The sequence below is a fragment of the Seriola lalandi genome, unplaced genomic scaffold (genome assembly GCF_002814215.2).
Source record: "Seriola lalandi dorsalis isolate HSWRI2012SDOR001 ecotype SW California unplaced genomic scaffold, Sedor1 jcf7180002054361, whole genome shotgun sequence".
In the NCBI taxonomy this organism is placed as follows: domain Eukaryota; kingdom Metazoa; phylum Chordata; class Actinopteri; order Carangiformes; family Carangidae; genus Seriola; species Seriola lalandi.
In genome coordinates, this window is record NW_019524914.1 from 698,422 (window position 1) to 711,454 (window position 13,033).

The 13,033-nt window shown below is 43.3% G+C and overlaps 1 protein-coding gene across 1 annotated transcript in view; it reads left to right on the top strand.

The window, feature by feature from the left end:
* Positions 1 to 131: 131 nt before the first annotated feature.
* Positions 132 to 13,033, top strand: part of adamtsl5 (ADAMTS like 5) — a 30,541-nt gene continuing 17,639 nt past the window's right edge. Inside the window, exons 1-2 of the mRNA XM_023408417.2 lie at positions 132 to 859; positions 9,323 to 9,398. Of these exons, the coding sequence (XP_023264185.1) occupies positions 840 to 859; positions 9,323 to 9,398 (96 nt within the window). The 5' untranslated portion in view covers positions 132 to 839. The remainder of the gene's footprint in view (positions 860 to 9,322; positions 9,399 to 13,033) is intronic.

A 13,033-nucleotide genomic window follows, 5' to 3' on the forward strand; every position in this document is an offset into this window, starting at 1 on the left:
GCCCACGCCCTTCGTTTCCTAGCAGAGTAGTGATGCAGGGAGGAAGAGATGGAGATGGAACGAGAGAGAGAGAGAGAGAGAGAGAGAGAGAGAGAGAGAGAGAGAGAGAGACACTCCCTCACCGCGCTCACACAGCCGAGGACGGTGCTGCGCCGCCGGGGACTCTCTGCGCTCTTCACCGGGCTTTGCTGCTGGACTCTGGTCGCACATCGGAGCTCTCTGGACTGAGAGGAGGGCCAGAGGGAGAAGAGAGGACGCAGGTACCGGAGCTACCTGCTGCAGGACTGAGCCAGACACTCACCTGCCTGGAGGCGACAGTAAGACTCGGACACCTTGTACACCGTTTGTCCATGTGGGACAAGAGGGATGTGAACCACAGCTGGTGGTTATTACTGTAAAGAACAGACAGAGAAAGAACCTCGTGTCAAATTTCCCTTCACTTGTTTTTGCACCTGAATGTGCAACAGAAGATGCGTCTCTTTTTTTCTTACACTTTGCTTGTCCAGAGAGACAAAAGTGATGAGATGTGTTCAGGGAACTAACACAGCTGTTTGGATGGAGAAGTTCTGCAGCTGAGAGAGAGAAAGAAGAGAAGAGAGGAAGTTACTTTAAAGTGTCTTTTAAAAAAGAAAAATAAGAATTAGAAGAGGACGAAGAAACCCCCCCCCAGGAGAGAGTTGGACATGGAGGGCGTTGGGTCTGAAGTCTGTGTGTCGGAGCAGCCTGCAGCTGGGATGCGCTGTGCATTTGAGCCGCGACGTTTCACGCCATGATACGGGAACCAAACAGCACCTGACCGCGAATGTAACATACCTGAACCCAATCCACAAGGCTCGACCATGTCCTCACTTCTGACCAGGTAAGGCTCTCACTCTGCACGTGTCTCTGGTGAAGGTTTCTGGGAGGTTTGCATGAGAAGGGATTTAGCGTGATGCAGAAGTTTTCCAGTCTTGATGGGAGGTGATAAATTCCAGAGACAGGTTGACTTTTAGTTTTTTCCTGAGCGGTGGCTGTTTGTTCTCTGATTGAGCTGCATTTCTTTGAGAAATGTGTGGAGGCTTTAAATATTTACCTTGAGTTATTTTTGCTTGCAAGGAGCTGCAAAGCCTTGAAATGTTCTTGCAGTACAGTGAAGGATGGGAGGTGATAAATTCCAGGGACGGTTGAGTTTTTTTTTTTTTTTAAAGCTGTTTGTTCAGTGGCTCATTTCATTACAAGAGCTGCAGGGGGAAAAAAAGTGCTTCATGTTGTGGCTTCACACACTTTAACCAAGTTGTTTTGCAGTTTTGTCAGAGCACTTATTTGAATTTTCCATGAGAGAAACTTGACTTGAAGCAGCTCAGTTAATCCTGCAGCTGCCTGTGGAGCGTGTGCGTTTTCTCTGGGGGCAGAAGTCATATCCAGTCTGCTGTAGGCTACTTCCTGCCAGTGGGTGAGGTAATCCTCCTGCCATATCTGCCATATTGCAACTCCTGGCTCCTACATTCCACCCATCCCTCTACACCACCTTTATCTCTTAAATGTCACCGGCTATAAATACCCTGCTCATATTTTATCTAATCCCATCCCTGCAACAGAGAGCACAAACACAGGCGGCTGCAGAGGGTGTGAATCGTTGCTGCGACCGTACATTAAGTTTTTTGATTCTCCTAAATCTGTATCTTAATAGAAATAAATTTAGATTGACCTCTCCTGGTCCTCGTTTCCATTTGGTGACATTTCCACACTCTGCACTCAAGATGTTCAAGTGTGATTTTCTCTTCTGTGTGTCTGTCGGACGGACTGGTCAGAAAGACAGAGATTTGGCTCAGGGCACCATCCCTGTCCCTCTGATATCTCTTTGGAGGGAATGTTTGTTTGGGAAGGAGCCACCAGCCCCATGAACGCTTTAATCTACTTACCGTGGAACACTGAGCATATAGCTTCAAAAGGAGGACTCTAATTTGGTGTTACACGCAGTAATGTCACTTTCTCCTGCGGGGAGGAATTTCAATTCATTTCTGCCTTGTGGATGTGAACTTTTAACTCTGGAGAAGCCATCAGTGTTTTTACTGACTCTTTGTGAAGTGTCTATTCCCTCCAGCGACCCCTAACCCCTGTAGAGCCCCAAACTTATTTTATTTTTATTTAGAAAATTGCTTTTATTTCACACACTCAAAGCTGAGGTAGTGCGTTTCTTTGTAGTGAATTGTTCATTTTTTACAGATGTGCCATGACAGGCACATACCATAATAGGCCCCAGATGCGTACACAGCCTCTGATCCACAATACAGTCAGAACATAGTTTTTTAAGCTCCAAATTTGCACCAGCTCAGCCTGAACTGAACATACAGTTACTGAGGTTATGGTAGCGCATTGAGGCTGACTCCAGGTAAAATTAATTCATCCACAAGTACAGAAAGTCTCATTTCTGTCATTTTGGTAATGTGCTTCACTGTAAGTGCTATGACACCCATAAGCCTCAGACAGTGTTGGAGAAGAAGCCAACATGAAGCAGTGAACAGGCTTCATTTGTTTCAGTCGGGAACTAAATGCTGCGACACGGCAGCTGAATTCATCAAGAACTGACCCACAATCTGAAAGAGAATTGATTTAAGTCGCTTCATTAATTTAACAAACTCACATAAACTCTAACAATTCAAAACCTGCAGTTCCACAACGTGAGTAACAGAAGGAAAACACCTGGTGAAAACCACAGCTGTATCTCAGTTGCTTAAGCTGAGGAACATGGAAGCTTTTTAACCTCGCTCATCCACACACCGTTTCCAGGTTACTTTGAGTCAGGTCCTGGTCTTGATGCACTTGATTCACCGAGCCCTGTTCTCCCTCTGAAAGAAAACAGTGAAGTCAGGCGGTGATCTCACTGATGGACACGGTCTGGTTTCAAGGTTCAGTCAGATAAGACTTTACTGCCCGGTGTTTGTGTCTCTCTGCACGAACCCGATGAAAAGCTCGTACTTGTGCTGTTTCAAACCTTTTATTTCCAAGGAGGATTAAGGTTGTGGTTTTATCCATTTAGTGTCTTTCTCCGTCTGTCAGCGTGATGTTTTAAAACCCTCTGAAAGAATTTCCATGAAATTTGATGGACACATCGGCTTTGTGCCAAGGAACAATTGATTTGGATTTGGTGGCGATCCAGATCTGGGATTTCTGCCATTGGGCCATTAGTGTTTTTTACCTGTAATTATGAAACCGATGGAGACAGAAACTTGACTCCCAATCCTGCGGGGCACGTTCGCAGGTTCAATAAAAAACTATTTTTATTTAGCTTCAGTGCAAGGTGTAATGTGTTTGGGTGTAAAATCTAGACATTCACTGTTGAAGCCGTGCGCCTTGGAGAAGAAGTGATTCCCTTCACTTGTCTCTGCTTTTTAATGTTTAAAAATGTTGCTCAGAGTTCATGATGTTTGTTATTTTTTGTCACTTGCATGCATGTCTTCATGTTTCTCATGTTGTGAGACCATGACTGTAGATGACCCGAGAGGCTCTGCTTCAGTCAGAGTGGCTGTGAAAAGATAATCTCATAATCCCTGAGGTATGACGGTGTACCAAGTTTGTTCTCCCTGTCGTGGAAGGAGCAAGTGAAGTGAAGCGAAACGAGGGGAAGGGAAAGGAAGGGAAGGGACCATAGTTGAGCAAGAGGCTGAGTCTAGACATTATGGCAACAGCAAAACCAACAACACGATACCGATGTTTGCCTTTCATTTAGTGATTCACCTCAGCCCTCTTTGGGTGTTTTGTCCAAACATACAATTGTATTTCATTTCTTTTCTCTAAAATGTTTTACTACATCTTCAAGTGAAGCAGCTGCTGAGGCACAAAGACCTTCCACTTGCGTTCAAAGAGGCTGGTTTTGTTAATGCGGGCCACAGAGCGCTCGATTGTTGCTGCCTCATTCATAGTCAATACAGATCCAGGGGTCAGAGCTGACCCCCGGGCCTTCACACCGAACATCTGTTAAAGGTTGCGTCAATTCATTCAGCAGCGCGCTCCATATAACCATCAGACCCTCCACCAGGCTCTCCCAAATTCTGGGTGGGTCACAGCTAAATCTCTTGGCGGGTCAAAGGTCAAGACTGGCCCCTGGTTGGAAGACGTATTGCTTTTCCAAACTCTGTGGGTGTGCCGACAATTGTAAAAAGAACGCCTACAGGTCGCCATACAGAAACACTTAGACTGAGATCCCACACGAAGAAGCCAGAGGAGCAGAGACCTTCAGTCAGGTGTCTCCGCTGTTGACGTGACTCGCACCTTCCCGCAGGTCAGAGGACACATTCTCACCTGCCGTGCACTCTAACCAGCGCAGCACAATAGCCTCAATGTAGCTGCATGATAACAGCATGGGACTGTTGTTTATTTGTGCAGGGTGGGAACGTGAGAGCTACCTGTCAGGGTGTGTTTAAGGAAAGGTGTGTGAGTTCAGTCACGTTACAGAGGAATTATAAAGGGTGGGGAGAGTTTCACCTCCGCTCAGGAAGCTTAGTTGAAGGTTATGTCACCTGTCTGACTGTCTGTGTGTGGACTGAAGTATCAGTGATTGTTTCTGCCAAAGCTGCAAAATCCTTTTTTTATTAAATTTATAATTATTCTAATAAAAGAAAATATTTAGACATTCTTCATCGAGATCTGCATCAAATTACAGAGTAATAGGAAAGATATTCATGAAGACAGCTACATCGTTCAAAACTGATCTATTTAATCAATTAATCGATTTAAACATTTGATTAATAAAGTATCAGCAAATAGAGATAAATCATTTAAAGTTTCCACAGCCCAAAGTGACGTCTTCACATGTCTTCTTGTGTCCAACACCAAACAATATTCATTGGAGAATTAATTAATTAATTTCCTGTCCATCAACTGATCCATTAAAGGATTAATCATCGCAATCTACAAAAGATCCTTGAAGGTTAAAGCTTCACAGAGTTTGCAGTTGGACACACAGCTTAGTGGGAAAACTAATGATTATCTTCATTACTGATCATCTGCTGAGTGATTTTTATTAATCAATCAGTCGTTTTGTTTATAAAAGGTGATATCTTCAGATTTGTTTATTATATCTGACCAACAGTCTGAAATAAGATTATATCTTTTGTTAATATGAATCAGAAACCGGCAGAAAATCCTCATGTTTGAGAATCTGGAACCAGAGAACAATTCAAAACGTCAGTGAGTAATTGATTAGTTATTTTTAAGGGGAATGGTCATTTTTGAATTTTGATAATATTTCGATGAATCGTTCAGCCCTTTCATGTTAATGTAACTTTTCATCCGACATAATTTATTCACCAACTTGCATCAATAAAATCATTAGAGTTTAGATTCAGCAAAGTTTTATCGAACGATTCATTAACGTTAAATCTGTCTGTTTATGAAACATCCATTTTCAAATAAAAGCTCATAGAGACGACGGTTCCAGCCTCATTCTCAGTGGTGTTTGTTTAATCATTAAGGTGCTTTAGTGGCGTTTGTGTTGGGTGTGGCTGGTGTTTTTTCACGAGAGCGACTAATGTCAGTCAAAATAAACAACTGGTCTCATATTGATTAAAGCCATTTCCCTCTCCCTGCCCCGGAGCTATTCACTAATGTGCTGCTATAGTCTTAATGAGTGCAGGAGGAGGCGGGCTGACCCCTGCTCACCTCTGTAAGGGCCCCTGTAGCGAGGGGGCCAACCAGTCAGTGACCGGAGCTGCTGTCTTTTCATGTTCAAAAACTGAAGCCAAACATCGAGTGAAACTGAGAGAAGTGACTTCATGTTTTTTTTTTTTTTTTGGATGACTTCAGTCCAAAGCGTTCGTATGTGTAACTTTGCTTTTATGAAATTACCACTGATGATCACACACACTCAAAACAGTCGCTGCTGGTCATCTGTGAAAACAATTCACCTGTTTGTTTTAACTAAAGTAGTAAAAAAATAAGTTGCTCAGTCCATTTAATAACTGAATCTTCATCAGATCAAACATATTGTCACATTATAAAGTTAATTTACTGCAGACACAGACATTTGAAGTCATGTTTCTGTCCTTCCAGTCTAACTCCAGTGTTCCCGCTCTTTCTTTTAGCTCTGTGTTTGGTCTCCACCAGCTCCTGAGGGAAATCTCTGGCTCTTCAGCTGCTAAACGCTGCACTATGTTCACCAGCTGCTCTCTACCTGTGTCTGTCTGTTTGCTGCTGAGACCAGCGAGAGTGAACCAAATCAATAAAGTTACCAGCTGTGAAACACGCTGTCGAGCTGAGGGGAGCTACAGAGGTGGCTGATCTGCTGTTTATACAAATATATTGATTATAGCAGTTTTAATCAATCCCAAAACCTAATATTTGTAATGTAAAACATCTTCTCAAAAATGTATCGGTGAAATATTCACAGACCAAAATACCTGATCTCGCACTATAACATCCGCTTGTTGTGACTGAATCATTGTCAAGCTGGTTTCTGGTTGTGTCCCTCTCAGCTCTTTGGTTAAGGTCAGACACAGATCCTGGTCTGGTTTAATACAGGAAAAGTTCACAGTGACTTGAGGCACGTGTTTATTATCATTTAACCAAAGCCAACAATCTTCCCCTAACCTGAACCAGTGCGCTTCATAATTGAATGATATATAAACATAATTTAAAGCAGCTGAGTCTGGATTTAGTTCCATCAAAGTTACACTATCAGGATGAGGTAAAGGAGTGCAGGCTGTTCCCACGCAGTTAAACATGGACAAAAAAATAATGAATTACATGACTCAGGCACTTTTTTAAGATTCTGCCAATTGATTAATTGTAGAGAAATTCCACCTTGATACTGTAACGATATGTGAAAATGATGAGCACAAGTGTTTCAGCTGAACTGTGTGAGATGTTAAAGCAAACACACGATGCTCCTTTAGTCAAAATACAATCTATGTGCGAATGAGAGAAGCAGTTGCATCGGTCGGGATCGTGTGCTCTCGGCCTGTTTCGGTCAGCGCGACCTTCCTTGTTCCTTTAGATGTTTTTTCCCCATGTAAGGCCAGGACGGGAGCTCGGGTCTCCGAAGGGAAGGGCTGCTCAACCGAGTGTGAGGGAGATGTGTATCGTTTAATTGGACAGGGCAGCTACTGACCTGGGACTGAGCCAGAAGTCAGTCCCAAAAGCTTTGGACCAGCTCTGTGTTTATGGCTCGGGGAGAGATAAGAGAGACGCAACAGACTGAGAGAGAGAGATGTCTGGAAGCTGACGAAGTGAGATGTGAGAGAGGAGGGCAGGGTGAAGGAAATGGAGACGATTAAGTCGGTGTAACTCTCCAAAATATCTTTTCCTTAGAGTGCGATAATGAAAATGACACGTCCCCATCACAGAACTGAGCCTCAAACGTCTGACACGCTGTGGCTGTCAGCGAAGCAGTGCCAGGAAGCGATCAGAGAGAGGGGCTTTCCAAGAATCACCGGCACTTGTCCTGTGATGAGTCAAAGGCAGACGGAGAATCGGCGGCTCACAGTTGCCTCGTCGTGTTTGCCCCGGAGGTAAAGACGGAGATGAGGCAGCGAGTAAAACAAACACAACAGACACTCAACACAAGGCTCAGTGGAGGTCTTATCTGGTAGCAGCTCACAAGTGGCTCACTGTGTTGATACTAGAGCTCAGAGTTGCTTTTGACACGGTCTCCACGTGCTGCTGTTTGGTCTCAAAATACAGCCACTGTTGTCAAGTGAGGTCGTGGATCGCACATGATGTTTATTCTGCAATCAGAGCTGAGTATTTGCTCCAGGAGAGCTGATCTCCAAGGTCGTCATTATTTCCCCTAATTGATATGAAGCTGGTTCAAACTCAAAGTGATCGACTGTCAAACTGATTCAGTGATTGTGCTTGACAGCATCAAATCAGTCCTTCACACTGATCCGCCGGTGGCTCAGTCATGACAAACTCATTCTGTGCAGACAGACGTATTTAAAACCCAAAGAACTTTTCCCTTTCCATTTCATGTGTGGTGCAGCTATAAAATCATTTTATAGCTTGATTATTTCACTCAATATAAAAAATTTTACATCCACTTTCCAGCTTTTTACCTTGGGAATGAACATTTTTTACCCTCAATGTTTTTAAATGTCAAAGAAAGAAAGGGTTCTGAGTCTTTTTCCAACTCAACTAAAGTGAACAAATGTGAAAATCTTCTTCCAGTGGTTCTCACCACCACCAGCTGTGACCACCAGCTAGTTTCAAATAGTGAGTAACTAAATCCGGTTGCACCATTAAAACAGGTTGTTAGGAAACATCTGTTGCTCTGTCCAACAATTCAAAAGCAAAAACAGAAAGTCACTGCAGCATCACAAGCTGTAACAAGGGCCAAACAATAGATTATACAATAGACAACAGCACAACTGGCCATATGTTACCAAGCTGACATTAGCATTGTCATTGTTAGCTTCGTAAACTGGGTGTGAATAAGTGCACAAGCTCTAGTTTGTGTGGTGCAACTCTTTTTTAATGTAGTGACCTGATGCAACTGGATATTTATTCCAACTGAGCTTTTATTCAGATTATGAGTGAAATAAAAAGGCTTCATGTAAATGCGGCAGGTGATACTGATCTTCTAGCATCTTTATATTTGAGGTTGTAAACACCTTGACTCTCAGATTTTCCTTGATGTTCATCACAATTATAGGAGAAAAGATGATCGACAGAAAATGAAAGGAATTGCTGTGGAGATATTTTTAATTATTTTGCGGTTTGCGTCTTGCAGGGGGCTTTTTTTTGTTGCAGAGAATTGATTGAGGAAGTTGTATTTATTTGTGTTGTTGTCCTCTGGGTTGGCGGGGAAGGAGAGTCGGGGGAGGAGTTGTTGTTTTGTGTGGTATGTGTATGTTTATGGAAATGATAAAACTGCAGTGCACTTTTATCAGCATCGTTTTGTGTAACTGGGGTCAACAGTTGGACAGGAGGTGATGGGGGGGGAGGTTGGATCCAGTGAGCCGAGCGGTCCCTCCCTCTTGGGCTATGTGGGATTTAATAAGACACTGTTGGGGTGGGTGAGAGGACTGGGCGGGGGGAATTAATGATACTTGCTGGATGGGGGGGCATTCCTGACCTTGGCTCCTGCCCACAGGGGTTCGCAGTAGCATAGCAGCTTATTTGTGGATATTATCAATGACCTAAAGACCTCTGCTGTTTGAAGTGTCAGTCGCGTCTTTTCTTTCAGTTTCCTCGCTTGTCCTCTCTTTCCGCCTCTCGAACAGCTCTGCTGCGACGGCTTCTACATCTTCACTTCTGTGTTTGTGCCTTCGTGTGTGTGTAATGTGGAAAACGACGAGGGTGATGTCACCATGCGACTGACGGCAGTTGTTTCTCTCCATGTCTCCAGGAAGCTGACTCTGTGCCAGGCCCTGACCTTTGTCCTGCTGCTGCTCGCTCCCGTCTGCCTGTCCTCCCCGCAGAGTGTAAGTCCCACCAGCCCATGTCAACACAAGTCAGTGCACGGCCTCCACACTAATGCCTCCGCTCAGTCTCAAAACCTCGGACTATTTTGACCCTGGATTGATTGTTAACCACAGCTCTTTTTACATGATGTAACCCTCTGCAGTGGGAACTTTGTAATAAGCCAATCATGACGAGTTTCCATGAGATTGTCCGCGATTGCTCAAAATCATTTTTAAACTGAACCAAACTTTGGCTGCAGCTAACGCTTAGTTTCATTACTGATTAACCTGCTCTCAAGAAAATAGTGAAAAAAAATGCCAATGCCATCGTCACAAAATCTGATCTGACGTCTTCAAATGTCAAACACAAGCCAAAGATATTCAGTTCACTCTCATACATAACATGACAAATCCATGGCACCTGAGAATATGTATGTGTTACTAAAACTAATCCATTAGTAAATAACCAAAATAGTTTCTTTTAAATAGTTCATTTTTCTGTGGATGGACTTATCAATGAATCGATTGTATGAGCTGAAGCCCGAAGGAAGTTTAAAGTTACTTTAGTTCATTCTTTGGTCTTTAAAGGGCAGGAGAACAAACCACAGACATTATGGACGTATTGTAAAGTTGTTGTGGCTAACATGTTGCCTATCTTCACATCAGGCACATGGAGCTGCATCAGCATCCAAACTGAGTCCAACAACTCTGACACTTTAGCTGCCACACGTTCCACTTTCTTCACCAGCTAGTCGTTAACTTTGTCTGTGGAAAAATGTGAAAACTCTGGGGATGTGTTGTAGTCTGGACGGCCAGAAACAGAGACCTCTGGAAACGGTGACGTAGACACCCAAGGTTCCTCCCTGATTGGGTCTTATCAGTCTTTCATGTTGCACATTCTCATTAGATTCACTGTTAATATGAGAACATTTGTTTGATAACGTAATTAAAGTTTACAGGAGGCTTAACCGATGTCCTTAATTAACTATCTTTGAATTCTTACAACAGAGCTTTAAGTTTACTTACATGGATTTCTTTGAGGGGTTCACAGCAGGTCACTCAGCTGCCATAACTTCAACCTTTGTGTTGTGTTGTGCAAATATACAAAGCTAATAGCTGGATGACGGTGTTTCAACAAGTGGCACCACGCTGCATTTACACACCGGGCCTTATAGACCTAGTCCTAACCTGCCAGGGCCCGGGGCCATTTCCCACAGCCTCCCCACTTTTTCCTGCCTCCACCTCTTTTTCTTCTTCTTCTATATTTGACAGAGTTAAATGTTGTGATTAAGATAATTTGTGTGTGGAGAAAATTCTGCTCTCAGGTTCCACAGAGGAAAATCCTGCTCATTGAGGTAATAAACCAATCACAGCCCCTTTGACCAGCGTCAGATGTCAGCGGCTCTGCTGATCGCTGAGGTCAGGGAGCGTGCTGATTGGATTGTTTTTGCAGCAGCGGCGTGTTTGTCTTCTGATGGTATTTTGCCTTGGAAATGGTGGCGTTTCCTACGAGCCGGCATCCTCTCGGTCTCTCCATGCTCTGATTGCTTCTGCACTGCATTTTCTCCTCCAACCGCAGCGTCCATCTTTCATCGCTGTTTGTCTTGTTGTCAGACAGACACCCCCCCCCTCAAACCTTCCCCCAGGCCCGGCTGGAATAACCAGACATAGACAGAGATGCCCCCAGCCCGCTCCGTCACATCAAACACAGGAATGTAGTGGAAGATCAACACACTCAAGTCCTGTTTTCTTTTTCTGTTTTTAGGAAAAACTAAAAGTCAGAAATGTCATTTAAACAAAAATAATGACTCAGAAGAAAAAAAAATCATGTCACTTTGAGAAGCTGTTTTAGATCAAGCAGATAACTGGAAGATTTTCTGCATTCAGTCATCAACGCAGCTGCACTGGCAACGTCTCCGCTGTCAACATGTGGTCACTTCAAGATGAGCACGGGACAAACAGAACAAATGTGTCAGGAAATGCCAAATGCTGAACTAAGAGCTGGTTGTAACTGGCTGCATTTCTCCTTTTAGCCAAAGAATTGTGTTTACAAAGAGCCTGCAGCAGAGTCATGTTACTGACTTACTCAGTTTTATAACTTTATAACATATGACACCCTCTATCTTTAACCGCTCCCTTTAGACAAGAAAAAACCTTTTTAATGAAAGAAGCAGCAATAGAACTAGAACTGCTGCTGCCAGTAGTAAGAGTAGAGCTTCTGTATCTCAGAGAGCTAGTGCCTCCGTCACCGCTGGACAAACCCCTTGCAGCATAAACACTCAATTTAAATTTGACATTGAAAGCTTGTTCAGATTTACACACTTGTTTAATTATTCTTTAATTATATATTTGTTGATTTAAATCATAATTGTGGCTAATTTCACACCAAATTATAGGCCGTGTGTGTGTTTCTGCAACATTTAAGATCGCTTTTTGCAGAACGCCATATGGACATTCTTCACTATAAATTATGGAAATGTTTTAAGGTGATCAGTACAGAGAGCTCAGCTGTATTATTGAAACCTTTAAAACAGACAAGTGACACATGTGGCAGATCAGTTTATTCAACATGGTTCAGTAGTTAAGGAGAAATAATGTCTCGCTCCTAAGAGATGTTAAAAAAACTTTTTTTAAATTTAGCGTTATCACTGGCTCTTATCCTGACTTTTTACAGAACTTCATTGAATGTGTTCACAACAAAGAGCTATCGTGCTAACTAACAGCAAAAAAAGTAAATGATGATAATAATTGTTATTAAATCTAAAAATCATATAACGGACATATTGCATGAGATAATGAGCATATTATTGTGATTGCTCATGTAAACGTGGTCTCTGTCTTCACCAGCTGTCAGGTTGTTGCAGCCATGTCAGTCGGCTGCAGGAGGTCTGCTGACAGACAAGAGGCATGATGGGAAACTCTGTTCATCTGGTCTGTCTGACTCTTTACCTTCACCTTGAAGTCTCTCTGCTTCTCAAACATGAGAAGATTTTTTTCTCTCTCTCTCTCTCTCTGTTCATGTGAAGGAGGGGGGACGGGTGAATTGTAAAGGTCAAAGGTCACTTTCATTAATCTAGAATGCCAGCCCACCCCATCTCCAACTGTTATCAACGCTAATTTGACCGGCGGTAACACTAATGAGGGCGACCTCAGGTGACCCTGCCATGGAAAATGATGGAGAGTCGTAGCACAGGTCGCTCTCAGCTGTGTGTGTGTGTTTGTGTGTGTGTGTGTGTGTGTGTGTGTGTGTGTGTGTGTGTGTGCATGTCTGACCAATTCTATTCTGAGTCACAAAGTCAGAAAGCCTCAGTCAGTCTCAGTTTTGTTTCCACCTGCTGTAACTACAGAGCTACAAGATGAACGTCAGCTCGGTCAGACTGACGTTAACAGTTAAAACTAAAACAACTTTTTGTTTCCAGGTTTTGAATGTTTGAATAGTTTCACTGAGATTCATTGGGATACAATATAAGAAAGATAATGGTATATGCAATATAGTAAAGGCAGCAGATTTCATTTAAAACACTCAGAGAAACCAAATCCTGCACGCTTAGATGGTGGGTCCAGGTGGGCGGGGCTTGGAGCGTGGTTGAGAGTGACGTTTTAGACACGAAATCAGATCAGTATTTGCCATGAACCCCCCCCCCCCCCCCCCCCCC